Here is a 26975-nt window from a genome sequence, read left to right as displayed (position 1 = left end):
TGAAAATTTTATTTAACCTATGCTAAATTTGGAAATAACCCTCTTACGAGGGTTATGTCGGGTTATGTCGTCAAATTTCCCGATATAGCCTATTTAAAATTGACATTTTGTTTAGAATTACGATGTAATGATTTTTTTTTGATAAAAGATTATTTTCTGAACTACTATGATCTAATTTTTACTTCATTTAGTAAAAAAAATAAATATATATATATATATATATATTTTCTTATATCACAATTTAAGAATCTAGATAATAATCTGTTTTTTAAATTTATATAGTGTATAAATTACTAATATTTTTGAATAATGATTTAAATTATTGCTGTATATATTAATATAATTTTGTTGCGATTAAGGTTATGGTTTGATATTTTTATAAAAAGTATTTATTAATTGAGAAATATTGGGAAGAGAAAATTGGTGTGTAAAATGAAGTGACATAATTTAATTGGCTGTTAAAATAATAAAATTTTATTTTTATTGTTTGTATTTCAGTAATAAAATGAGACTTATACATAAAAATAAAATTACTACTAACATCGAATCAACCCTTCCTCCTTACCTTATATGTGACATTGAATTAACCCTCCCCTTATTATCTCTCTTTTCATTTTTCTCCACAAATTTCAATTTTATTATCACTCTTCTAATTAATTTATAAAATTAAAATACATTAAAATACAAAATAATATAATAAATTATTAAATTTTAAAATGAATTATATAAGGTTTGATTGAATTGTAGCGGAAATATAGGGAAGAGAAAGTGTAAAAATTCAAAAAAAGAATTGGGTGGCAAAATAATTTGAAAGAAAGAGAGATAGATATGCATGTAGTGTTGAAGGAGTGAAGAAGAAGAGCATCAAATCAAAAGCTGCTACATTTTTATCTCTTTATTCTCTCTCTCTATCTCTATCTCTCTCGCGCTCACTGTGAGATTTTGAAATTCGAGTTTCATTTCTACTACCCCCATTCTCTCTCTCTCTCTCTCTATCTATTCTTCCGTTCCACATTCAAATTCAAGCGAAAACCTTCCTCATCTCCTCAGTTTTCTCTCGTATCGGCTACCGTTCAACGGCTCAATCTACTTCTTATCAGGTCAGTTTCTACTGGAACTTCATCTATAAACTTGTAGTCGAAATGACTCCTTAAAATAGATAGACCTATCGCATGATTTACAGGTCTCAAATTAATTGATCTGGAGGAACTCACGCTGAATTTCTCTCTAGAAGAGTTTAAATCTGAAGAAATTGGCGGCCTAATTTTATACAACCCCTTTCTGTGTTTTTTTACTGCTACTTTGTCAGATTTCTCTAGCTTTACTTTAGTATTCAAATTCTAGTGATGACAGCCAAACTGATTGTTGAGGTACAGTATGGTCGGTTTTCCAATTCATGGCCCCTCCATTAAGTTTGGCAAAAAAGGAACTGTTCTTTAATAAAGCTTGATTTAGCCTTTTTGAAGGGGGAAAGTTAGCTTTTCTCTCTATCTTGAATTATTGTCACGTTGTTCCTGTCAAAGCTTGTCCAGTGATTGAGACCCCTCTCCCTTAGTAGAGCAAATGTCACAGAAGATTCAGGACTCTCCATTCCTCCTTAAGACAATGAACTCTTTGCCAGTTCATTTTAGGTTGCCTAACAACCCTCTTCAAACGGAAAACACTTATGCTGTGGATTCCAGATTTCGAAATGGGAATATTAATGTTGGGCGCAATGTGAATGCTAAGAACACCATGGATCAGGACTGCGATGAATCCCCTTACTGCAGATTACAGGTTGTTGGCAAACAAACAACTCCTGTTGGGGTTGGGGATGGGGATGATGATGATCAGGAATCAGCATCTCTATCACATTCAGCAATTACCAAATCCAAGTGGAGTGACACAAACACATACACTATTAAAAAAGTACGGTATTGAGTTTTCCTTTTTCTCTCGTTATTCTTTTCCAATTCCAGCAATTTTTCAATGACACTGGCATCTAAAATAAGGCGGTGTACGTGCATGTCGTACATATTTATACGTATTAACTAAATTTCCATTTACAGAAACCTCAATCTTGGTTGCTACAACCTGATGGAAACTGGGAGCTAGGCAAGATATTGTCAATCTCAGGGACAGAATCTGTGATATCTTTTGCAGATGGAAAAGTAAGCAATTTAATCAAAATCTTAATATGCTTGTTTTTCGCCTTTCAAGTAACTTACCATTTTGTCATGTCTTATTTCAGGTACTTAAGGTACTCTCTGAGAGGCTTTTACCAGCGAATCCTGATGTTCTGGATGGAGTTGATGATCTCATGCAACTGAGTTACTTACATGAACCCTCTGTACTGCACAATCTTCAGTATAGATATGATCGAGATATCATCTATGTGAGCGCTCAACATTTAATTTCTTTTGTGAATTCATTTAGGAAATCTCATCTTCCATATTTAAACTGTCATCCATATTGCAGACAAAAGCAGGACCTGTCTTGGTTGCTATTAATCCCTTCAAGAAAGTTCCATTGTATGGAAATCATTATATAGAAGCATATAGACGTAAATCTATAGAAAGCCCTCATGTCTACGCAATAGCTGATGCAGCTATAAGTGAAATGAGAAGAGGTGTTCTTTTGGCTTTTGTTTTCTTATACCAATTGAACTTTTGTGTAGAATTCTCACCATGCTTTTTTTTTTGTCTGCTCTTCTACAGATGAAGTGAACCAATCTATTATTATAAGGTAAATTGAACTTATATGTTCACACTTCACAATTCATTTTATTTCCTTGTTTTAACTATGTCCCAGTGGTTAGAACACAGTTACTAGAATTAAGTTGCCTGATAACCGACCTATGCACTATGTTTTTTAATTAGGAAATGGCTTGCAACATCTTATGCTTTTGTTGATTTATAAGTAATAAGTGGATTTCTTGAAAAGGAAATTTTGTGGTTGATAGTTTAATCCCGTATGTATAATGATTGTACATTGTTTCTGAGTGCAGTGGCGAAAGTGGAGCAGGAAAGACTGAAACAGCAAAAATAGCAATGCAATATCTTGCTGCTCTTGGAGGTGGTAGTGGCATAGAGTTTGAGATACTGAAAACTAATCCGATCTTAGAGGCGTTTGGCAACGCAAAAACATCTAGAAATGATAATTCAAGTCGCTTTGTGAGTTGTTTGGATTATATTATGAAAACCATTTTTCTTATGCATGTAGTATAATAACCTTTGGTGCCTATAACAGGGAAAGCTGATTGAGATTAACTTCAGTGAAACTGGAAAAATAACGGGTGCCAATATTCAGACGTGTAAGCTTGTTGAATCAATTAATGATAATAACTATTTCCCCTTCTTTTAGTTTTCTCCAAAAATTGACTTGTGTACTCTTTTATGTGTTCTTCCTGATTAATAATGGTCCTTGATGTTGTGCAGTTCTACTAGAGAAGGTATATCTGCTAAACACATGTACATTCAATTGAGGACTAATTAAAATTATTAACACTCTAATATAATTCCGAATCTTGACAGTCAAGAGTAGTTCAATGCACAGAAGGTGAAAGGTCCTATCATATATTTTATCAATTGTGTTCTGGAGCTCCTTCTGCACTTCGAGGTGCATGCCATACTTTCATTTGATCTCCTAATGTTTCTTTAAGGCAGTTAAAAGTATAATTTTTCTCAATGCATCCTAAGTTTCATTTCCATCCGTCCATATCCTTTTTTTTGAGCTATAACTATAAGTGGGTTGCAAATGCTAACACCTGATGCTGTTAATACCATGGAGCAATGTTTTTTTTTTTCTAGAAAAAACATGGAGTAATATTTAACTGTGACCTTACTGTATATAATACTTACTTACCCTCATTCTTATCCTTTTACTTCTTATGCAGATAAACTAAATCTAATGGATGCAAGTGAATATGAGTATTTGAGGCAAAGCAATTGCTTTTCAATTCCTGGGGTTGACGATTCTGAAGAGTTTCGAGTTGTACAGGTACATTATTCAATCAAACTGTTGATTGATCTTTATCTCATCTCTAATCTGCACTTGTAAAATGCAATTAGGACTCCATGTATTTCAAAATAGTTCTTGTTGTCCAAACCTTATCTGAATTTACTTAATGGTCAATTTCGTCCTTCAGGAAGCTCTGGATGTTGTCCATGTTAGCAAAGAGGATCAAGAGGATGTATTTGCTATGATCGCTGCGGTATTGTGGCTGGGGAATATTTCCTTCACTGTAATAGATAACGAAAACCATGTTGAACCTGTTGAAAATGAAGGTACTGATTTTGGGTACTGTAATTCAGCATTAATTTCCATATCTATGTTTTCATATCTTTTTCTTCTCTTCACCACATAAAATCAAACTATTAAATTAATAAATTCTGACTGTCATCATAAAGTAAATTCATCTTTTGTTTTCTATATCTTTATTAAACTAGTTCTAGCACATTTTCTGGAGACTGTTTTTTCCTTGCTGGCATTGAGGGTTCAATGGAGCCAGACTCTTATGCAGCTTTCTTTCCTCATGGATTTTCATTTCTTGAACATATGTTGAAAGAAGAGAGAAATTAAGAACATTTTGTAAGACTAAAGAAATGCTGCTAGATGTATGTAAACAAAGTTTATATATCTCTATTTTGGTAGTGGCTAATGAATGGGCATAAAGCACTAGTTTTCACTGTCATTCAATTAATTAACAAATATGGTCTTCCTGTTTCTCAGGTCTAGCCACTGCTGCAAAATTGATTGGATGTACCAACACAGAGTTAAAGCTAGCTTTATCAACTCGAACAATGCGGGTGGGAAACGATAATATTGTGCAAATGCTCACACTCTCTCAGGTAATACTTTTCTGTGAGGAATGATGTCATGCTATCTCAACTTTGTATGTTTCATGACTGGGCTTCTTAAATTTTAGAAGTGGAGAGTTTATTATCTAACCAATAACCATCGTTTGTGATGACCTTTTTCCTTATTATTACCAATACTCTTTTTCTTAAAATTTGTTTCAATCAAGTTTTGCCATGGAGTTGTGAAGACAACAATCTTTTATCATTATGATGAAACTTTATTCTTTTTGTTCCAGGGCATTGATGCAAGAGATGCTTTGGCAAAATCAATCTATTCTTGTTTGTTTGACTGGCTAGTTGAACAAATTAATAAGTCCCTTGCTGTTGGCAAATGTCGTACGGGCAGATCCATCAGCATCCTGGATATCTATGGCTTCGAATCCTTTGATGTAGGTTCTTCTGCGTGATTAAATAATTTAATATGTTATTCTGTTTTGGGTTTAATGGAAATTTTGTATGCTGAAGCTGACGTTGATTTTGTTCAATTATCTCAGAGGAACAGTTTTGAGCAATTTTGCATAAATTATGCCAATGAAAGGCTTCAACAACACTTCAATAGACACTTGTTTAAGCTGGAGCAAGAGGTAAATATTTATAATGTTTTTGGAATCTAGAATTTATAAGTGATGTTTTGTTTTCTAAACTGCATTGCTAAACTATTATTAATTAATATAAAATTTCCTCTACAGGAATATGTAAAAGATGGAATTGATTGGGCTAAAGTGGAATTTGAGGACAACCAAGATTGTCTGAATTTATTTGAAAAGGTAATAACGTGCTAATAAGAATGTCACCATATATAATCTTTTGTTATATCTTGTCGTACTTAAATTAGCATGAATTTATGCATGTAAATAGCGTTTTGATCAATTTATGATTTTTTTTCTTACACAGTATTTTTTATGTATACCCACCCCATGTATTTAATCTTTTTGTTTTTTTCTTTTCGTGACTGAAACCTCAAAATTGTTCTGTACTCTTAATTTTAGTGCTGATTTTGGAAAGTAATATCTATAGGATGCTTGCCAGGAGAAGATATGAATAATTAAATTCATAGTTATTAACACTTTTGTGGATAGTTTAAAATCTTATGCCATTCATCCATCTGACTTGTTTAATTTTGATGTAGAAACCACTGGGGCTATTATCATTGTTAGATGAAGAGTCCACCTTTCCAAATGGTACAGATTTGACTTTTGCAAACAAGCTCAAGCAACACTTAAATTCTAATTCTTGTTTTAGAGGAGAACGAGGCAAAGCTTTCACTATCAGTCACTATGCTGGCGAGGTAATATTATATATTTAGAAATTCACTAAAACTTTGATTAATCTATATATGTTTATGTTTCCTGGAAATTTGATATTGCAGGTTATGTATGACACCACTGGGTTTCTTGAGAAGAACCGAGATTTGTTGCATTTGGATTCAATTCAACTTCTATCCTCATGCAATAACCGTCTGCCTAAAGTATTTGCTTCTTATCTGCTTGCGCAATCCGAAAGGCTAGTGGTTGGTGCATTACATAAATCAGGTGGTGCAGAATCCCAGAAGCTAAGTGTTGCCACAAAGTTTAAGGTATCTACTTCCTTTGCTAATACAAAATACCTCTGTTTTTTAGTGAGTATTATTGAGTGAGAATAAAAGTTCAAAATAACTGATTTGTTGGGATTTTATTAGTTGTTTGACACTTTTTGTTGATTATAGGGCCAATTATTCAAATTGATGCAACGTCTGGAAAGTACTACACCGCATTTTATACGCTGTATCAAGCCCAATAACTACCAATCTCCGGGAATTTATGATCAAAGGCTCATATTGCAGCAACTAAGGTGCTGTGGGGTTATAGAGGTTGTTCGAATCTCAAGATCTGGCTTTCCAACCAGAATGTCTCATCAAAAGTTTGCAGGAAGGTAAAGACTAATAATATTCCAATGAACTCTTTTTTTCGTTATACTACTCTCATCTGATTCAGTTAGTACATTGTTTCTGCATCAGGTATGGATTTCTTCATTTGGATAGTGTTGCTCCCCAAGATCCACTGAGTGTTTCAGTTGCTATTCTTCATCAGTTTAATATTCTTCCCGAGATGTATCAAGTTGGCTATACAAAATTATTTTTCCGCACTGGCCAGGTAAAAATGAAGAATCTTAATTGCCAATGATCCATCAATTCTTGTGTAATCTACATGTCTTCTTGTTTTGCCTTTTCACTATTCATTTCCTAACAATTTAAAAGAGCTGGAATGAATAATGTAGATCGGTGTGCTTGAAGATATAAGAAACCATACCTTGCACGGTATACTTCGTGTTCAAAGCTGTTCTCGAGGTCATCAAGCTCGCTGTCACTTTAAGGAACTGAAGAGACTAGCTATTACCCTTCAATCATGTATGCATGCCTTTAATTTTATTTATTTTGTCTTTCAGTTTTTCTTTTTAATTTTTAATATCCATTACGTTTCAATTTCAGTTTCCCGGGGTGAAAAAACAAGAAAAGAATTTACTGTCACGTTACAGAGGCATCGAGCTGCTGTGTTAATACAGAAACACATTAGAGGAAGGATTTCAAGGAATATTTATTTAGAAGTTCGCAATGCTTCGGTTTGTATACAATCAGGTAAGAAAATGAACTCTGGTTATTACCCATCATACATAAAAAATGGCCAATATGTATCATTATAATTGTAAATTTGACTACTATTTTACAGTTCTACGTGGCTGGTTAGTGAGAAGATGCTCAGGAGACATAGGTGGTTCATTGCAATACAGAGGCACAAAGGTAGTTAGTTAATTAGTTGGTTGATGAATAAATCTTGTATTTTGAATAAAGTTGGCATTCATCCATTCATTCATTCAACTGATTAAGGTTGTGATTTGTTTTACAGGCAAACGATATGGAAGAGGTGCAAGTGAAGTCGTCGATCCTAGCTGAGCTTCAACGTCGGGTTCTAAAATCGGAGGCTGCTCTGAGGGAAAAGGAAGAGGAAAACGACATTCTCCTCCAACGGCTCCAGCAATACGAGAGCAGATGGTCTGAATACGAGCTAAAAATGAAATCCATGGAAGAAGTGTGGCAGAAACAGATGAAGTCACTTCAGTCCAGCCTTTCCATAGCAAAGAAGAGCTTGATGAGTTCATCTGCAGCAGCAGCAGCAGCAGGAGGAGGAGGAGGAGATGATTCTGATGGAAATTCGGATGCATCTGTAAATCTAAACAACGAGGAGAGTTGGGAGAATAGTAATAGTAATAGTAATAATAACCTGCAGTGGAGGCCAATGAGTACGGGATTGAGTGTTATAAGTCGATTGGCTGAAGAGTTGGAACAGAGAAGTCAAGTATTTGGGGACGATGCGAAGTTCTTGGTGGAGGTGAAATCGGGTCAGGTGGAGGCCAGTTTGGACCCTGATCGAGAGCTGAGGAGGTTGAAACAGGTGTTTGAATCATGGAAGAAGGATTATAGTGGAAGATTGAGGGAAACTAAAGTTATTCTACACAAGCTTGAAAATGAAAATGAAAATAATGCTGCTGACAAAATGATGAACAACAAGAAGTGGTGGAGCAAAAGAAACAGCTCCAGGTTCAGTTAATAAATGTCAAACTTGTTTCTTTTACTATTTATATTTCCTGTTTTTTCTCAAATTTTAATTTCATCATCGTGATGACAGATTTCTAGTCACTTCATATAAAATGTTCTTGCAGTAGTATGCCTTCAATATCACCCTTGTAAAATTAATGGGTTTTATTAGTTTTTTTTTAATTTTTGTTTGAATGTTTAATGGTTTTATTAAGATTTAATATAACTATTTTTTTAAATACTAAATTATTTGATGTTCTTATATCTTAACGTAAAAATGTTGATTTTTCTAATCCGATTAAGTCCCATTTTACCTTTTACTTTACAAACCGATCGGTATCGGTTTTATATGGTTTTACTGGTTTCGATCGGTTAATCAGATTTAATCGAGAACAGCTAATTTAATTTTTTAAATTAATTATTAAATTTATTAAATAATTTTTTTTCAAAATCTTTATTTACTATGTTAATTTATTTATGTTATAATATAGTAGGTAATACAATATATTCTAATTTATTTTATAAATATATTTAAAAGAATGTTACAATTGCAACAATATAATATATTTTAAGTGTTTCCATTTTCAAATAATAAATATATTAATTAAAATGATTTTTAAAAAATAATTCTATACTGATTATAATTTAAAAATAATTAATATACATATAATTAAATTATTAAATATTACTTTGTAATATTTACAAAAATAACTAATATAAATATATAATTAAATTATTACTAATAAAAATTAAACCGGTTGAAAAATTGTTCAATCGTAAACGAATTGTTTAACTGATAAAAAAAAAATTGATTAACTAGAACGTTAGAATCGATTAGCCGGGTTAGTTATCGTTTCGATTTATCGAATTTTTAAACACTTATATTAGATATTACACACCTTTGCATCATTCAAAATGAAATGTATGGGTATGGAGTGAGATATTTTTATTTTATTTTATTGGTATTTAAAATTATTATATTTTATTTTTATTCATGTTTTCTTTTAAATAAAAAGTTAGACTTTTAAATAAAAAGTTAGACTTTTAAAATAAAAATATTAATTTGATTGATAATTATTTGAAAATTGGATTCTATTTAAAATATATCAATATAATAATAATTTAGAAGAAAAAGTCATAAAAATTAAATTTGTAATTGAATAAATATAAATAAAATTAGTCGAATTTTGGGTAAAAAAATAACTGATGTAACTCGCTCCCACAAAAAATTACATTCTTTCTTATAATTTCGAGGATCGACCCGCCGTTCGGTCGATCGACGTGCTACCCGCCCCAGTAGCCCACTTCTTCTTCTTCTTCTTTCTTCATAGTCGCGGTCTTCTTCTTCTTCTTGTTCAGTAGTCTTGTTCAGTTCTTCTCCAGAATCCAGTCTCCAGTCTCCAGTCTCCAGTCTCCATTCTCCAGTTCGGCAGGTCCAGGGCAGACAGCTGACGGCAGTCCTTACCTCAGGCAGATAGTCACCGGACAGCCGCATCTCCGCTCAGGTACCATTTTTTACTATCCCTGCAGTATTATTTACAATCTGCAGATTGATACAGTATTTCATACCCATTGGATACACTTTGATTTTTGTCAGTATATAGTGTAGAAATCATGTCTACTTTTCAATGTTACAATTGACTCGGATTCCATCTAAAGAATCTACCTTTGATCATCTTCTACATACTTCTTTGTTTCATTCAAGTGAGGATATGGAGATGCTAAGTTCATTCTTTCAACTTCTGGGTATTGGTATTCTTTTTGGTTTTTGTCTGAGACAGATTTTCTCAATGGGTTTTCAAATAGTTGCAAAAATCTAAAACATTTCTAGTTGTGTTGTGTGTGTATGTATAAATGTGTCAAATCATGATGAGAAACATCACTTTAGTTGCCAGGATAAGCTAGTTATAATAAGATATATGGGCTCTCAAATGAGTACAAATTCTTTCTATCAAACCCTAGCAATTCTTTTTTTTTTTTATATATGGAAGAAGAAAATTTCCATTTAGAGGACTGGATGAAATTGAAACCATCTAGGTTGGAAAATTTTGAAAGACATAGTACTAATACCTAAAACAATTTATAGTAGATTTTTTCAGAAAAAAAAACTTTGCGTTATAATGAAGTTGTTCAAATCTTGATGAAGAAACATTGCAAGAATCTAGATTTGGGTTGTAACCTTTATGTTTGCATATGACCCAGGGAAACCTCACACAATTGGAGGGGAAGAAAAGCAGAAAAAGAGAAAGGCGATTTCAGAAGAATACAGAAAGAAAAGGTAGAAGAGATTCAGCTAATTTGATTGCTCTTCGTTTGTTTTCAGCAGCTGAGAGCTCCAGAGAAAAGAGATTTCAGAATAACAGTCCCTGTTTATCAACTTTGTTTTGTTTGTAGACTATAATGGACAAGAGCCGAGCAGAAAAGGTGCAGAGATTTGAGGAATTTGTTGACCGTCGACTAAAGCCAGATCTTGTCCGTGCTATTGCAGAAAGGTAGGATTTTTCTTTATGCTCATGTTTTTATCATTGGTTATTATTTTTATAGGTTGACAAGCAAGGTAATATTAATCACATTGTTCAGAACCTTCTGATTCTTTAGACAATTAAAAGATTGTGGCGAGTGCCATTGTGATTTTCTTATTTCCTAGGCTCTCTACTCGAAAAAAGAAGACAAATTGACTATTCTGTGTGTATGTGTGCAGGGACAAGCTCTTTGAACAACAAAAAGTTTTGTATCCTTCATCCAATACTTGTGAATAAAATTATTATTATTATTACTGCTTTAGCCCAACACAACACAAAACACGGGCGATGGTATTTGATCCTGGATTTTCTTCTTAACTATTTGGTAACGTACTTCAGCTCTGATTTGAGGAAGAATATAGAGAATCTAGAGAAAAACAGTGTGACCAGCCTCAGGTCTTTAGTCAATCTGGGATCTGAAGTGTACATGCAAGCAGATGTGTAGGTTCATTATTTATTCCCTATATATTTCGAATTTCCCGAAGAAGCAGATAATTGGTGCTAGAACTTGAACTATCCGCGACTTAGAGATTCAATCTATTTTTGCAGCCCTGATACAAGGCGGATCTTTGTGGATGTTGGGCTTGGGTTCCATGTGGAGTTTACTTGGTCTGAAGCAATCGGTTATATAGCAACAAGGGAAGAAAGGTTATCCGGGTAATTCTTCACTGACACTACCGAATTATTTCCAGCCTTTTGTTGAAGTTTAGGCTTACGAGAAGTAGCAAACATGGTTTGAATTGCTTAGAATTGCCCTTCATTATCAATTTGGTTTCTCTATGCAGGCAAATTGAAGACTATACTCGCCTAATTGCATCTATCAAGTCGCAAATCAAAATAGTATGTTGCAACTATCATCTGTCATTGTTTCTTTCTTCTAATTATACAAATTTCCTCGTCTCGTCTCTTTTTTAAGCTTACATATTTTTTCGGTTTACTGCAGGTTTGTGAAGGGATCCGAGAGATACTTCAAATTCCGACAAACTCGTCTAATTGAACTCTTCCATGCTTTTTTATATCAATGAAATTTGGATTTTTATTGCATTTTAGTTTAATATGATGACTGTTATTGAATTCTGTATGATTTACATTTTATCTATGAAATTCTGTCTTTATACATACAATTTATTTATAACATGAAAGGGAATGAATACATACTCTTTAATCTAAATAAATTGATGTTTTCACATTCATTCTTGATACTTCTTTTTAATATATAAATTGACTTAGGCAAGGAAGTTATAATAAAATAATAATAATAAATTGCTTATTTTTAACGTCTAAAGAAGCACGGCATAATAATTTGAGTATAAATAAAAATCAATGGCAAAAATTAAAAGAAAACAAAATTATATTATCTTGGCAGAGGCCAAGTGTCACATTATTATCTGATGGTGCAGCTTTCCTGCTGTAGTCATTTCCGCACCAGAATATTACCTACTCGTTAAAAACTTGTCTTGCCATTTAAGCCACCGTCTCTCTCTCTTTCTCTATTTCTCACTTTTCTATCGTCGTCTCCTGTGATTCCGAAAATGAAGGTGCCTGCAATCTGAACTTTAATCTCGCCGCCGATCTAAAGCTCTCCGCACGTAACCTCATATCGTTTTCAGAGGTAGGTCTTTGATTCACTTGTTTACATATCTCTACTTATACGAGCTGTAAAACCCTAATCTAATCTTAGTATCCTCAGATAACTTAAAATGCGCTTAATCGCACTATACTCTTTAACCTTTAGTTCTAAGTTTTGTTTGAAGTTACTTGTAGAAGTGATGTCTACGTGTATATATATATATGTAGAAATTGTAACCTATCATGCGCAAGATTCAGTCTAATTTTTCTTGATTTGCAAATCATAAGGCTGCAGAAGGAAGTACAGTTCTTGAATTTAAAACCTCCATATCGAAGTATAGATTTGTGCAGGAACTTTAATACCTTATGCTTTTCATCATGAATATGTGATAGTTAATATGTACTTTGATTGTTTGGGAGCTGAACTTTCTTAAACAGAATTGGGATAACTGTCTATTAATTCTTTGGAATTTATAAAAAGACGGTGAGCTCTTGTGTTTAGTTGAATGAGCTTGATTGTTTATCTGTGTCCTCTAGCAAAACCCAAGCACGATCTCATGAACCAAATACTAATAAAATGAGTTCAGCTCTCAGGGCTGCAAATAGAGGAAAGTGGACAGATCTTGGTAACTGATGTCACTGAATACATTGGAATGATTAGATTTCTTATTTACATGTGCTTCCTTTTTAAAACATCAGCATTTTAGAGATAACTACTACCTGATGAAAGTTGTGTGTAGACACTCGTTTTCCCCTGATAAGATTTTAACAAGAACTGTACCATGTTAACGCCAATGCACAAATGAAGAAAAGGCATCTAAAGGTCAACTGCATGAAAATCAACAAGAAAAATAAGAATGACTCCTAGTCCTAGATTACGGCCCAATAACCTAGTCCCTAAGAAACCCTACAACCTTCTCCTCTCTTTAATTTTTTTTTTTGTTTCTTAAGCTCTGTGATGACCCCAGATCTGAAATAGGGAACAGTGATTTTCAGCGACCAGACTTTTATTTAGAGTGAAAACTACTTGTTCTAAGTGCGATCATTGGTTTCTCCTTCTGTCTGGTGAATTCAAATTTGATACTGTTATTAAGAAACTTGTTCTTATAGCCTCTATAATTATCTCTGTAAGTTTTATATTGATATTCCCCATGTTTTGATATCTTAACATCTGAGGGTGTTATAATGTAAGTGTAAGTGTTATAAAGTAGCCTCTGTAATATTTGTAAGTGTTATAATGTGGTTTCTTCATTGATTTATGTGTGCATAAAACTTGAAACTGTCTTGCAAGCTAGAAATCAATCATATAATAATTACATCTGAGGGTGTCTAATTCTTGCAGGTTGTTTTAAACATGTCTTCATCTTATCTCCCTGCAACAACCGAGTCACTTGACCAGTCTCAGGAAGCCAAAACACCATCTGAGGCAATTGCTATCCTTTACCGCATTCTGGAAAATCCTTCATCTTCTTCAGAAGCTTTGCGTATTAAGGAAAAAGCTATCGCTAATCTCACAGATCTTCTTAAGGAAGAGAGTAGGGCAGAAGAACTCCGAAGCCTCCTGACCCAACTAAGACCCTTCTTCTCCGTGATTCCAAAGGCAAAAACTGCTAAGATCGTTCGCGGTATAATCGATGCAGTAGCTAAAATAGCTGGCACAACGGAGCTCCAAATTTCTCTGTGCAAGGAAATGGTGCAGTGGACTCGTTCAGAGAAACGAACCTTCCTTCGTCAGCGAGTGGAGGCTAGGCTGGCTTCTCTTCTGATGGAAAGCAAAGAGTACTCTGAAGCACTGTCTCTTCTTTCGGGCTTAATCAAGGAAGTGAGAAGATTAGACGACAAACTTCTACTGGTGGACATAGAATTGCTAGAAAGCAAACTCCATTTTTCGCTAAGGAATCTTCCAAAAGCGAAAGCTGCACTGACTGCCGCGAGAACGGCGGCCAACGCCATTTATGTCCCTCCAGATCAGCAAGGCACGATCGATCTTCAGAGCGGGATTCTTCATGCTGAGGAGAAGGATTACAAAACTGGTTACAGTTATTTCTTCGAAGCGTTTGAGTCTTTCAACGCCCTGGAAGATCCTCGAGCAGTTTACAGCCTGAAATACATGTTGCTGTGCAAGATCATGGTGAATCAGGCTGATGATGTGGCGGGAATACTATCGTCTGCTAAAGTTGGACTGCAATATCAAGGGGCGGAAGTGGATGCGATGAAGGCGGTTGCCCAGGCGTATTCGCAACGGTCCTTGAACCTTTTCGAGAAGGGGCTTAGAGATTTCAAGGCACAGCTGGAGGAAGACCCGATTGTTCATAGGCATCTATCTTCGTTGTACGATACTCTTTTGGAGCAGAATCTGTGTAGGTTGATTGAGCCATTCTCTAGAGTTGAAATTAGTCATATTGCTGAGCTGATTGAACTGGGGGTTGATCATGTGGAGAAGAAGCTGTCTCAGATGATCTTGGACAAGAAGTTTGCTGGGACTTTGGATCAAGGTGCCGGTTGTCTTGTTATATTTGACGATCCTAAGACTGATGCAATTTATCCAGCATCGCTCGAGACAATTTCTAACATCGGAAAGGTTGTCGACAGTTTGTATGTCAGATCTGCAAAAATAATGGCATGATGATGATGATATGGTTTTTCTTCTTCTATTCTATCCTAAAATCCTATCCAACTTTTTGTTTTATTATTATTAGACTTTCATCAATGCTCATCATCATATCTTGTTCTGATACATTAAAGAATTCATGTTAAGAGACATACTTTCTTTTCTGTGTATTGTTTATCTTTCTGATGATTTCGTACTAAGTTTTTGTTTTTATTTTCTACGAGTTTTTCGTCATTTTAGCACATAATTTTACAGTCCTAAACTCCATTTCAATTTAAATTGAGGTTCATTTTCTTAGTTAAATGCATCCAATTTATATCTAAAAAAATACTATTAAATTGTTTGTTTTTATTTTGTCTGTGTAATCGTAAACTAAAAAGGAGAACGAACACAGAGCAAATGCAAAATTCATTGGAAAGTAAACTGAATTTTGCAAGTAAACTCTCCTAGCCAGTTAGTTGAAAAGCTGGAGTAAAGCAGTCTAGTTTTTGTCCTAATGCCTTTGGCTGCCCACTCCTCGGGGCCAAATCGTCATTTTAGGATTTATCCTCGCTCATCCCTTCTGATTGTTCTAAAGTCGATAAACTATTTAAATTATTAACCAAAGAGATACGGCTTTGCGTTATAGTTAACTCAACACTAATCAAGAATACCCAAGGAATTCTAAGAATTCTTGTTATAAGTTCGTTCCAACTCTCATTCTCTTTTCAGTTGGGTTTGATGTCATGAACTTGTATTTGTTTTATTCACCTAGGTCGGTTTTTTTGGTTTATTATTATTTTTTTTTAATAAAACGTGTCTAATTCGTTAAGAAAAAAAAAAAAAAAAAAAAAATAGAGGCACCTATATTATTTATTTATATATCGTGAGAAAAAACAGGCGATTATATTATTACCTAGCTACTTAGCTAGCTAGCTAGCTACGTGCACACAACGCCGGCGGCGGTGACGTGTTTTGGCGCGGTGGCGGTAAACTTGGCGATAAATCTATCTATCTATTTATCTATGAGAGAATCGAGAGAGCTTCATTTGCTTCACAATCTGATCTTTGAAGATTTAGTCTAAATCGACAATCATCTTCAACTTAACTTAGATCCATTCCTTCCTTTCTCTACGGATGAGATGATGGGTGGTAAAGAAGGATCTGTAATCGCATATATCGCTTTAGCCATTTTCATACTTTTCCTCATTTCTTACACTCCGAGTAGACCCTCAAGCTCCCGCCATCGCCGCCTCAAGCTACGCTCCAACTTCTCCTTCTCTCCCGCCGCCGCCGGAGAAAACCATCATCAACATACCCATCGCGACCGTCAGCGTGTCCCTTTCGACCCGCTGGTTGCCGACATTGAGATGAAGAGAGAAGACAGAGAGTGGGAGAAGATGCATTTCGAGCATTCTCATCCCGAATTCGCAACTCATGAAGCTCCTGGGGCGGAATCTCAGCCCGAATTCGAGGATTTCATGAATGCGGAGGACTATATCAACGATGAAGACAGGTTCAATGTTACCGGTCGTCTCATCTTGTTGTTCCCCAAGTTGGACGTTGATCCGCCCGATGGATTTGCCACTCAGCACGAGCTAACTGAATGGATGTTAAAGAGTTCGGAGAAGGAAGTGTTGCATCGAACTCAGAGGGAGTTGGAGCTTCATGACAAGAATCATGATGGCTTAGTCTCCTTCGCCGAGTACGAGCCTCCTACATGGGTTCGCAATTCAGGTACCCACTGTTACCCACCCCATTTGTTGTTTCAATTCACAAATGGTCCCCGATTAAACAATACCCTCCACCTGTTTGACAAAATGTCAATGGAGGAGCAACTACTGACTGTAAATTGTTTCATCATCATCCAGACAATAATAGTACATATGGGTATGACATGGGTTGGTGGAAGGAAGAGCATTTCAATGCATCAGATTCTGATGGAGACGGTTTTCTTAACATCACAGAGTATAATGAGTAAGCTTTTTCCTTCATTCAAATTGGATCAATCTCAACTTCTTTCCTTATTATTGTTATTATATATCATATATGCAGCTTTCTCCATCCAGCTGACAGCAATAACCCAAAACTACTGCATTGGTTATGCAAGGAAGAGATAAGGTATTGTTCTCTTAATGAAATCATCCAAATCTGATGCATCCACATCAATCAAGAAGGTTCATAAGTTCCATCTCAACGGTTTTTTTGCATTATAATGTATAGGGAAAGGGATTCGGATAAAGATGGGAAGGTAAATTTTAAGGAATTTTTCGGTGGACTGTTTGATATGGTAAGAAACTATGATGAAGAGCTGATAGATCAACAAGAATCTGAAGATGCAAGAGAGGCCCCTGCTAGAAAGTTGTTTGCACAGCTTGATAAGGACGCAGACAGGTTGTCTGATCTTTCTTGTCCATATTTTTCATCCTTGTTATTAAAACCGTAAGAAAAACGCATTAAACTTACCATTTTTGGTGTAGATACTTGTCGGATACTGAATTGGTACCGGTCATTGGAAAACTTCATCCATCAGAGCGTTATTATGCAAAACAACAGGCTGACTATATCTTATCACAGGTATAGATTTAACTTGTTTTTTTTCATGCAAATTGAATTGAAAGCTCATTCTACATAAATAATCGCAGGCTGATTCGGATAAGGATGGAAAGTTAAGCTTGACAGAAATGATAGATAACCCCTATGTGTTTTATAGTGCTATATTCAGCGAGGAAGAGGAAGACGACTTTGAGAATCATGACGAGTTTCGCTAGTCTTCACACGACACCGACAGAACTTTAGTCTTCTCGAGAATTTGAAAAATGTTTGTAGGATAAAACAGGTACACTATTATTCATCATTGGCTGTAAAACTTTGAAGACTTATACTTATATTTATGTAGGAAATTTGTATTATTATTTATTATGTATGTGGGTTCATTGATTTTATGAAAATGATAAATTCTTTTACTCTATTTATATTAATAGTTAACATTTTAACAAAATTGACAGCATTTATTTAAAACCCAGCAGATAATATCACAGCTTTTGCCATTCAATCGGGAAATTGGCATGAGTAAAATAATATAAGTTTGAACTGTGTATATTGAGCAACAAGAAAAAAATAATAACTTAAACATGACTACCACCTTGCTATATACATCTTTTAAGGTGCATTTGATGGGGACTAAAAAACAATTCTAAGCATCAAGTGTAGCCATTATAATTAACTTTCAAGACAACACGACTAATGTGCTTTCTACTTCTTTTTTTCCGCCAAAATAACACATTCAAAATATGATAAGTGAAGACAGTCGAATAATATTACGTTCTGCCAAGGAAAATGTAATTGAGATCTTCCACTGTTAGCCGAGCTGCAGATGCACCAACTTGATCTTCACCAAAGGCAGATGCAACCATTCTCCTCTTCTCGTCCTGTGAAATAATAGATTAAGAAGCAAATTATTTGAACTTCCAAACCAAAACAATCCCAAATGGGCAAAAATCTCAAATATGATTGGTTAAGAAAGCAAATATAAGAAGTTACCTGGAGAGTCAAAATCCGATCTTCAACAGTGTCTTTAATAGTTAGGCGAAATACTGTAACTGGCCGCGTCTGTCCAATTCTATGAGCTCTGTCAATTGCCTGGTCTTCTGTAGCTGGATTCCACCACAAATCCAAAAGGATAACTTGACAAGCAGACACCATATTCAACCCAAGGTTTCCAGCCTTTAGTGACATCACCATTACCGTTATCTACAATGCAACAATTGAATGCATACGATTGAATATCTTTTTCACAGACATCAAAATATTGATTGGTAAGAAAATTATTGAAAATTGTTCAGAAACCTCTGGGTCAGTGTTAAAATCTTTCACAGCCCTATCTCTTGAAACTAAAGACATACTCCCATCAAGCCTCCTGAACTCTATATCAGCTTGGTCCAGTGCATGGCCAACCAAATCCAACATGCTTGTCCACTGAGAGAAAATTATTGTCTTTATTGGTCTTCCAGCATCAGAAGAAGAACTACCCAGGTATTGGATCTCCGGATCATCAATCATTTCAGAAGGCTCTGTCTTATGACGTGATTGAAGAATGTCGAGAACAGCCTTTATTTTAGCTGAAGTGAAATCGTTCTGCATGACATTAGATGTCTCTCGAAAATGGGATTTGTCCACAGAATCTCTCTCAGTTTTTTCTGAAATACAGTTAATTAAGGTAGCTTTGGAGAATACTCTGTCGGTACTAAGTTGCTTTTTGCATCTAGGGGCAGGACATGTGTTGTCATCTCCAGTTAAATATTCTGAAACACACTGATAGCAAAATATATGCCCGCATACTGTTACAACCGCATCCTCAGGTGGATCCTATAAAATAATCATAAGGAAAACATAGTTTTAGGGAGAGGGAAAAAAAATTGAAATTATTATCAAGTCTTAAATAAGAAAGCAATGATAATCAACAAATTCTCACAATGCATAAAGGACAGATAGCCAAAGACTTCTCAAAATGCTTGTATAAACTGATCAACAATTCCCTAGGGAGTTTCTTTGCTTTTTCTGATGAATCTATTCCAACATGATATGAGGCGGATCCTTTAGCCAGAAGCGGATGATCACAAGCTTGACGGAGGCGAAGAAGCATCAGTAGAATATTTGCATAGTTTTGGCTTACAGTGCCAGCAGCAGCATATGCCTGCATGTTAGAACTTGAAAGTTCAAAATACATGACAATGCAGAGAAGAGAAACATCAATACAGACTGAAAAGATAATACATTTTATTATTGTGAGGGAAAGTAATAGTGATCTATTCTAATCAGGGTTGGCATGATTGAGATCATGTATTCAGATGAACTGGCATGAGATGGGGGTCTAATTCACCGACCCAAGCAACATTTAACTTCGCCACTAGGATCCAAGTAACTGGATTTGTAACCTCTTGTATTGTCCGAGAGGACATTGCTGATTCGGATATGAATGATTTATAATTTTATTTGAAAAAGAAAATGATCCAAGTTGGGTCATGGCAATATGTATCTACTACAGCCCTGACCTAAAGAATACTAAATCTTGCTAGAGACTAAATTAACTTTTTTTTTTTGAGAACGGAGATTAAATTAACTTATACAATCTAAAACGAGTATATCCAACATGCTTCGCCATGATTAAATAGATTTTGTGTAGCAAATCCCATATTTGAAAAATGAATGATATCCGAGGTATTGTGTAAGCAATTTCCTATTGGATGGAAATTTGGAGATGCTCATCTTTAGAAGCGGTGGGTGCAAAACTAGTATGATATAAGTTGGTTCCATAAATTGATCTCATAATGAGATAAGGCCAATAATTTCTTAAAGATAGGGAACAATCAAAGAATTAAAAAGGAATCAAAGAATCTAAAAGAAGGTCAAGATGGTCTTTCAAGTTTATCTTCATCATACATAAGTTTTTGCTGTATAACTCCAAGTGCAACATTCAATGACAATGAGAAGGGAAAGAAGGACGCACCTTGAATTTTGACTTAGAGTCTGTTTCCAGTTTCTTATAAAATGCCCGCTCTTCCCCAGAGAAGTCCACCCTGGTCATCTGAATAGTTTTTGGTGGCAAGCTAATGATTGGCTTCCCGTCAATCAATGTTCCTGAGAAAATAAGAACCGGCAGGCTGAGACAGTAATAAGCATATAGCAAAAAGGAATAGAATAATAAGATATTCTACACTTTTGTCTAATTCAGAAGATAGGGCCATATATTGATATAGCTTCAAGCATATTCTAAGAGAAGTCCATAAAACCTGAATTTAGCAAACAATTATTTGAACATCATAGATAAAGCAAAGTTTGTCACCTTTTGTTCGCCGTAGCATTATATTCCGAAGAATCACTTGAAGCTTCCTGTAACCAAGATCTGAATTTCTAGCTATGGGGAACTTTATCGAAAGGCAAAACGATTTATAGTCAGCATAGGGATCATATTTCAAGAATCTGAAATAGCTATATAATTCATCAATAGAATTTTGTATAGGTGTCCCAGATAAGCACCATCTTGTTTTAGCTCTAAGGCCACAGCAAGCCCTAGCAACCTGTGTCCTGTGGTTCTTTATAGTCTGAGCTTCATCAAGTACCACCCTCTGCCAATTAACTTTAGCAATTGGACCAGAACCAGCATCAAAATCAGCACTAGAAATCCCCTTCTTACTTTTCTTTCCTTTCTTGCCAGCAACAGCCGTCTGCTTCCGTTTTTTATTACCGGTGAGCTCTGGTGATATACCGTATCTTTCCCCATTCTTTTGGTCATCATCATCATCCTCCACCAAAGGTTGTTTAGGGACCTCATTAGCCACAATGGCATACGTTGTAAGAACCACATCATATGCAGCCAATTCTTCAGAATTCTTTGTCCTCCCGCTTCCATGATAGACAAGAACGGAAAGTTTGGCTTCAGCTGTTACTTTTTCATCCATCTCTCTGGCCCATTGTCGCAGGATACTTGCAGGACACACAACCAATGTGCCAGCTGCAGGCCTCCGCTTACGAAATTCATGGACCACTTTGGAATTACTAGATCCCACAGTCTGTTTCCCTTTGTCTAGAACATTAGTAGCATTTTCTTCTTCATCATCATCCAAATTCAAGGGTTCATTTTTCTTACTGTTTTCTGCAGCTGCCTTAATATTTTCTTCATCATCATCCAAATTTAAGGCCTCGGTTTTTTTTATGTTTTCACTTTCTGATTTTGATGTGGACTGTAAGGACTTCTGTTTCTGTATGAGTGCAATTGTTGACACAGTCTTACCAAGACCCTGAATAATACAGCCAAACAACACTTAATAAAAGGACCAGAAGACCATAGAGCATGGAAAATATATATGGCAAGGGAAAGATGAAGTTTGATAGAGGGTTTTTACCTGATCATCAGCTAAAATTCCACCCAAACATGTTTGCATTCTAGTTTCCTTCTGAAGCATCCAATTTAAAGCAATTTTCTGAAATACAAAAGAACGAGAATATTACTTATCAAGAAATACACTGAACCGTGCCACTACCAGCAAAATGATCATTCCCAATTATGAAAATACAATGAGTAAGAAACCTGGTGTCTCAGCAATGGAATGGATAAAAGACCCTCTTGTAATGTAGCTTCGCCTCTGTGCTGGTTAAGATTCTGTAGAAAATCATTTAAAAATGAAAATATCATAGTAGGTACGAAGTCAGATACAGTGTGATATATTTTGTTAACAACATATCAGTAAGAAAAAGATGTGAGAGAAACAATAGTTGACCATTTTCTTTGCTATGCAATAGTTTTGGCTTGAGTTATGAAAATATTAATGAGAATGCTGTGGAGCAAATGAATGACAAAAATATTGACTAATTTCTGTACACAAGATATGATAAAATTTTAGCAATAGTTATTGACTTTTCTAATTGACAAAACAGACCAATTAAATTTAAAGAAAATACGGGTTGATAAACTGGAGAGAAGCAGGAGCTATATCATGAAGAAAAAAAGTCTGTTATGAAAATATTATTGAGAAGCTGTTGGTTGCATCAAAGACTCACATTCTGAGGAACAAAATTTCAAAAGAATAATTTTGTTTGAGAAATAATTGAATAGAATTTTAAATAAAACCCCACATGTACCAGGCAAGTTATATCAGCAATGAGAAACAGCCTTATGCGTATCACAAAGTTTTAGAAACAGTGTATATTGGATAAAACAGTTTCTACCAATAGATAACCTAGAGGTGGACCAAACATCGTCTCCATGCTACCACTCAAAAGAAAACAAAATGATATTTATTATTATTAGTGAACGCAATACAATACTAGTACTAAGGAAATATTTATTATTTGAATATAAAATGGTGTATCCAAAATCCAAATAGTACTATTCAACTAACAAGTATATATATTCCAAATAATAAGTTCAATTGGAAATGGTCTATAAGAAAGTGTGGTGCAACTTGTATGTGAGTACTTTAATTTGAGTTTTAGAAAATGATTATTGTAAATGGTTTGGAAATATGTAACCGAATTAATTTGAATTCTGAGTCATGGAAATTACCGCTTATCCAAATAGGACCAATATCAGAAAATATCAAGCAAAATCATAAAATACCAGCAAAATATAGTTTCCCTATTCTAAAGCAGCACTGCTCTAGTCTATCAAATTGACAGTAAGATTCAAAAGCGGCCATTTCTCACAAAAACATAAGTAAATCCTGACTAGAAACTTAATAGTCCTACTATGAGCTAGTGGAAAATCAATCAAGGCAAACAACTAAAATACCAAAAATTACAAATAGCCTGTTCTCAATAACCAGTAGCTTGGTACAAAAAGCAAAATGAAGACGGTGGGAGTTTTTTCTCCTTTTATGCTTCCTAGGATGGTAAAATGCAAAGCTTATAATCAGCAAAGCTAAAATATACCACTTTCTACAGGACAATTTTGCAAGCCACCTTTATTCTGCTGTAAACAGAAAGTACAGCATCAAGGATGACCATTTAACAAATACAGGGTTACTCTTATAATCTGATCTTAAACAAAGGCAATTCATATTTTGAAAAGTGGGAATCTTTTCATTAATCCATGGTAAACGCGAAGATCACATTTGTCGTGGAAAGAAAGAGGCAAATTTTACCTGAACTGCAGCCTGATAAATTAGTCTCTCATCGCCAGTTGTAGCTCTTTCATCACCAAAAGCAGCACGCAAAGGATCAACATAACCACCATATTGAGAAGTTGAAGCAGATTTCTCATGCATCAAGGTTGGAGGTAACATCCTATTTTTAGCGTTTTCATGCATGGCAAAAGAACTATTCATTCCACCACCAAAAGGGTCATTCATATAGTTCTGGCTGTTGGCATTATTCGGCATTGCAGCAGAGTCGTAAAATTTTCCATGAGAATCCCTCACTTTGTTGATATTCTCTAGCCTAGAAAAAGGCGGCTGCTGCACCGATTTTGGAAGAGCCCTCTTTGTATCTTGTTGAGATGGAGGCCTATCATTAACTGTTTCAAATCCATTGTCATAAGAGTAAGAAAATATCTCAAATCCTGATACTTGAACTTGCTGAAAAAGCATAAATAAATAACATGACCATCAGAAATAAGCGGGTGTTCTCCGATTCAAGGTTCTAACACCATTGCTGTAACTAGGGCTGCCTTTTAGGAGAAACCCTTAGAGAGAGGGTCCAACACTAGTAAATTTGAATAAAGGTGGGAGCTTGCATGCAATTAGAAGGTAAATTGAAGAATTGAGAAACTAAGATTATAAAAACCGCTAAGAACTGAAAAGGGTAAAAATTACCTGATGAAGAAGACGCTCCTCCTCCATTAGACGATGCCCAAGAAGGAAGAAGTCGAGAGCCAGAAGCAGAAGCAGCAGCAGCAGAAACTTCGTTTAGAGAGAGTTCAAATGCTCTGTACTCATCCAGATCCCAATCGCTATCAGTATCTGAGATAGTGGTTGGAGCATTCGCATCTTCTTCTTCGCCCTCAGATGAACTACTACTGATAGTAATGGTCTCCGCCATCATCGAGCTTTGGAGCGATGGCGATTCTTTTGAGGGAGGGGGGCCGGCGAGAGAGACGATGGCGATGACGACCGGTGCGTGCGAGTATCCAACAATCTAGGACACGATCTTCTTAGAGTGTCGTCGATGATTAAATTCGACCCCCTTTTGGGATGTTTATTTAGGTATATATCATATTTATTATATATATCAAGATCTTTACTTATAATATTATTATTAATAATGTTGTACCCAAAAAAAACAAATATTAATTAATTTAAAACAAATTATTAAAAATTAATTTAGAAAAAATAATTATTTTTGAGAATTTAATAAAATAAAATAAAATAAAACAGAGGTGATGCCTGAATAATCTTGATGGCCCGTCGTTTAACAAACGGTGTTTAAGAACAGAAAAGGACGGAGGAGGACGTACGGCCATCAACGATTGTATTTGATTGTTCTGCTCTGCTCGTGTTTGGATTGTAGGTTTGGCGCGGCGGAAGGAAAGAAAGGAAAGAAGTCAATTAATTGAGTAGTAATTTACATGGGAGAGGAGTATGGTGGTGGTGGTAACTTGGGTCGTGTAGGTATCGGCGGAACTGATGGTGGTGCCGCATCAACCTCCTCATCATCTTCTGTTGAGGCACCAATTGGCTCCTCCAATATTGGTTTTCAGGTCTTCCTTTATCCATTTATTTATTTATTTATTTATTTGAAAATTAGGGTTTATACTCCTTACCCTCCATTTTTACTCATTTTTGTCTTGCAGCTTCTGAAGAAACATGGTTGGAAAGAAGGCACGGGTCTTGGTATTTCTGAGCAGGTTTGCCACTGTCCTCCTCTCCTAGTGGGATTTTCTTACAATGATCGATCATCGCTTCCTTTCTGTTTCTGTGTATTTGCTGAATTATCACTTTTGAAGCAAGCACTCCCGGATTGGAAGTTCCTTTTAGTGCAATGAACTCTGTCCTCCCCCCCTTTCTAATGAGATCTACTTAGGAGATACTACCTGCTTTTATCAGTCATTATTATTATAGTAGGTAGATTCGTGCTGCTTGAATGTTTTAATAAATTGCCAGATTTCTTCTTGAATATTTTTGGAGCTTCTAAATGAAATGGAAATTATTCAATCAATGTATTCAATGAGTGATCACCATAATATATAGTTGTAACAGGGAAGGCTGGAACCCATAAGGGCTTATATGAAGAAGAACAAACGAGGTTTGGGAGCAATTGAAAAAGTGATGAAGAAGAAGCAGCAGCATTCAGAAAGAAATCCCAGTTCTGATCAAACTGATGAGAAAGTAATTCCTTCTGATCCTTGTTTTATTAATAATAGCTTCTTTCTTATGCATGATCATTGCTTGAATTTAACTCGTCTGTTTGTTCTCAGAAAGCAAAGGGTATAACAAAAAAGACGAGGAAAAGAATGGAGTTAGAGAAGCAGATGCAAGAGAAGGAATTCGAACAAGCTTTTTTTAGAGACTTTTGGCCTGATAATGTTTGATTGTTTGTTTGTTTGTTTCTTGGTGGTGTCTGTCTGCCTGTCTGTCTATACAATGTCCAAATTGTTAAACAAAATCAATCAATCATCATAGATCATTTGAAATGTGATGTGTTATTTCTACATTATATTTATACACAAACAAAAAGAATAATATAATTTGTCTCATTTTGCACAGTTTCGATTTCTTTTATTTAAATGTTCATTCATGTGTAATAACCATTCTGGAGTATTTCGTCCAAATTAGGATCCATTTGGAGGATTACCAGGGTTATGTCGAAAATCAGAAGAACAACAAACCCCTATGTTGTAGCGACGCTTAGGACCGAGACAGCGAACCCTGCAGCGCGCTGGAGGAGCCTCCGACCGAGAACAGGCACCCTGGAGCGTGCACGGATGCCAGTCGACCGAGGATCTCCTTTACTCTCGGCTAGTTTTTCTGACGCTTAGGACCCAAAGTGTACTGTTGAACCTTCTTCTGGCCGAGGGAAGGGTTCACCCGAGGACTGTTGCTGGTCAAATTTCTACACCCGATGCTAACCCAGGATCGTAAGAATGGACTTGTTGCTGGTCACATTTTCAGCACCCGATGGAAACTTGTGGCTCAGCTTGGACTAGAAAAATGGATCTGTTGTTGGCTGTATTTTTTGCACCTGATGCTGACATAGGACCGAGAGAATGGACCTATTGCTAGTTACGTTTCCCGATGCTATCCTATGACTAAGAGTTCATGCACATGTTGTCAGTCATATTTTCTGCACCCAATAGGAGACCGAGGATCTACACTTGTTGTTGTTGAAGGCTAAGACCGACGTCCATTGCACCTGATGAACCCAAGACTGATGCTTGCTACTGTTGAGGA

The 26975-nt window shown here is 35.5% G+C and overlaps 6 protein-coding genes across 6 annotated transcripts; 5 read left to right on the top strand and 1 right to left on the bottom strand.

Annotated features, from left to right (window-relative positions):
- The first annotated feature begins 1186 nt into the window (after positions 1-1186).
- On the top strand, positions 1187-8663 carry LOC124933863 (myosin-1-like). Its single transcript, XM_047474304.1, has 23 exons — positions 1187-1908; positions 2049-2150; positions 2231-2374; positions 2458-2608; positions 2697-2724; positions 2987-3152; positions 3229-3292; positions 3417-3430; positions 3513-3597; positions 3875-3978; positions 4127-4265; positions 4711-4829; positions 5075-5227; positions 5333-5422; positions 5528-5605; positions 5968-6126; positions 6208-6414; positions 6544-6749; positions 6835-6970; positions 7095-7224; positions 7306-7452; positions 7544-7614; positions 7721-8663. Exons 1-23 carry the CDS (start codon positions 1564-1566, stop codon positions 8420-8422), a joined length of 3540 nt encoding a protein of 1179 aa, XP_047330260.1. The 5' UTR covers positions 1187-1563; the 3' UTR covers positions 8423-8663.
- A 1024-nt stretch (positions 8664-9687) lies between these two features.
- Positions 9688-12074, top strand: LOC124936409 (protein UXT homolog). Its single transcript, XM_047476909.1, has 8 exons — positions 9688-9914; positions 10613-10687; positions 10804-10901; positions 11111-11140; positions 11271-11372; positions 11481-11588; positions 11717-11771; positions 11875-12074. Exons 3-8 carry the CDS (start codon positions 10810-10812, stop codon positions 11926-11928), a joined length of 441 nt encoding a protein of 146 aa, XP_047332865.1. The 5' UTR covers positions 9688-9914; positions 10613-10687; positions 10804-10809; the 3' UTR covers positions 11929-12074.
- A 335-nt stretch (positions 12075-12409) lies between these two features.
- LOC124934113 (26S proteasome non-ATPase regulatory subunit 11 homolog) lies at positions 12410-15275 on the top strand. The gene is made up of 2 exons (XM_047474585.1): positions 12410-12543; positions 13843-15275. Exon 2 carries the CDS (start codon positions 13855-13857, stop codon positions 15124-15126), a length of 1272 nt encoding a protein of 423 aa, XP_047330541.1. The 5' UTR covers positions 12410-12543; positions 13843-13854; the 3' UTR covers positions 15127-15275.
- Positions 15276-16031: 756 nt separating this feature from the next.
- LOC124936822 (calumenin-like) lies at positions 16032-18056 on the top strand. Its single transcript, XM_047477344.1, has 6 exons — positions 16032-16827; positions 16962-17067; positions 17146-17211; positions 17314-17484; positions 17571-17667; positions 17736-18056. Exons 1-6 carry the CDS (start codon positions 16233-16235, stop codon positions 17859-17861), a joined length of 1161 nt encoding a protein of 386 aa, XP_047333300.1. The 5' UTR covers positions 16032-16232; the 3' UTR covers positions 17862-18056.
- Positions 18057-18163: 107 nt separating this feature from the next.
- Positions 18164-24767, bottom strand: LOC124936821 (helicase-like transcription factor CHR28). Its single transcript, XM_047477343.1, has 10 exons — positions 24402-24767; positions 23733-24103; positions 22181-22252; positions 21996-22073; positions 20936-21890; positions 20600-20730; positions 19565-19786; positions 18940-19458; positions 18634-18843; positions 18164-18521 (listed from the first exon to the last, which is right to left on the bottom strand). Exons 1-10 carry the CDS (start codon positions 24628-24630, stop codon positions 18411-18413), a joined length of 2898 nt encoding a protein of 965 aa, XP_047333299.1. The 5' UTR covers positions 24631-24767; the 3' UTR covers positions 18164-18410.
- Positions 24768-25014: 247 nt separating this feature from the next.
- LOC124936627 (G patch domain and ankyrin repeat-containing protein 1 homolog) lies at positions 25015-26241 on the top strand. The gene is made up of 4 exons (XM_047477141.1): positions 25015-25285; positions 25379-25432; positions 25785-25913; positions 26003-26241. Exons 1-4 carry the CDS (start codon positions 25154-25156, stop codon positions 26114-26116), a joined length of 429 nt encoding a protein of 142 aa, XP_047333097.1. The 5' UTR covers positions 25015-25153; the 3' UTR covers positions 26117-26241.
- The last annotated feature ends 734 nt before the right edge of the window (positions 26242-26975 follow it).

Source organism: Impatiens glandulifera, chromosome 4, assembly GCF_907164915.1.
Source record: "Impatiens glandulifera chromosome 4, dImpGla2.1, whole genome shotgun sequence".
In the NCBI taxonomy this organism is placed as follows: domain Eukaryota; kingdom Viridiplantae; phylum Streptophyta; class Magnoliopsida; order Ericales; family Balsaminaceae; genus Impatiens; species Impatiens glandulifera.
Note: the sequence above shows the minus strand (reverse complement) of the source record. Positions and strands in the feature narration are given on the sequence as shown.

What these genes read in the sequence shown, in the direction of transcription:
- LOC124936822 (XM_047477344.1), top strand. Translation starts at nt 16,233, where the DNA reads ATGATGGGTGGTAAAGAAGGATCTGTAATCGCATATATCGCTTTAGCC. An exon ending in TTATGCAAGGAAGAGATAAG is followed by an intron (nt 17,212 to 17,313) that starts GTATTGTTCTCT and finishes TATAATGTATAG; the next exon opens with GGAAAGGGATTCGGATAAAG. An exon ending in CTTGATAAGGACGCAGACAG is followed by an intron (nt 17,485 to 17,570) that starts GTTGTCTGATCT and finishes TTTTTGGTGTAG; the next exon opens with ATACTTGTCGGATACTGAAT.
- LOC124933863 (XM_047474304.1), top strand. Translation starts at nt 1,564, where the DNA reads ATGTCACAGAAGATTCAGGACTCTCCATTCCTCCTTAAGACAATGAAC. An exon ending in ATGATCGAGATATCATCTAT is followed by an intron (nt 2,375 to 2,457) that starts GTGAGCGCTCAA and finishes TCCATATTGCAG; the next exon opens with ACAAAAGCAGGACCTGTCTT. An exon ending in ATGGCTTCGAATCCTTTGAT is followed by an intron (nt 5,228 to 5,332) that starts GTAGGTTCTTCT and finishes CAATTATCTCAG; the next exon opens with AGGAACAGTTTTGAGCAATT.
- LOC124936821 (XM_047477343.1), bottom strand. Translation starts at nt 24,630, where the DNA reads ATGATGGCGGAGACCATTACTATCAGTAGTAGTTCATCTGAGGGCGAA. An exon ending in ACTCTAAGTCAAAATTCAAG is followed by an intron (nt 19,787 to 20,599) that starts GTGCGTCCTTCT and finishes TCTAACATGCAG; the next exon opens with GCATATGCTGCTGCTGGCAC. An exon ending in CTATCTGTCCTTTATGCATT is followed by an intron (nt 19,459 to 19,564) that starts GTGAGAATTTGT and finishes ATTATTTTATAG; the next exon opens with GATCCACCTGAGGATGCGGT.
- LOC124936627 (XM_047477141.1), top strand. Translation starts at nt 25,154, where the DNA reads ATGGGAGAGGAGTATGGTGGTGGTGGTAACTTGGGTCGTGTAGGTATC. An exon ending in CCTCCAATATTGGTTTTCAG is followed by an intron (nt 25,286 to 25,378) that starts GTCTTCCTTTAT and finishes TTTGTCTTGCAG; the next exon opens with CTTCTGAAGAAACATGGTTG. An exon ending in CTGATCAAACTGATGAGAAA is followed by an intron (nt 25,914 to 26,002) that starts GTAATTCCTTCT and finishes GTTTGTTCTCAG; the next exon opens with AAAGCAAAGGGTATAACAAA.
- LOC124936409 (XM_047476909.1), top strand. Translation starts at nt 10,810, where the DNA reads ATGGACAAGAGCCGAGCAGAAAAGGTGCAGAGATTTGAGGAATTTGTT. An exon ending in TTTGAACAACAAAAAGTTTT is followed by an intron (nt 11,141 to 11,270) that starts GTATCCTTCATC and finishes AACGTACTTCAG; the next exon opens with CTCTGATTTGAGGAAGAATA. An exon ending in GTGTACATGCAAGCAGATGT is followed by an intron (nt 11,373 to 11,480) that starts GTAGGTTCATTA and finishes CTATTTTTGCAG; the next exon opens with CCCTGATACAAGGCGGATCT.
- LOC124934113 (XM_047474585.1), top strand. Translation starts at nt 13,855, where the DNA reads ATGTCTTCATCTTATCTCCCTGCAACAACCGAGTCACTTGACCAGTCT.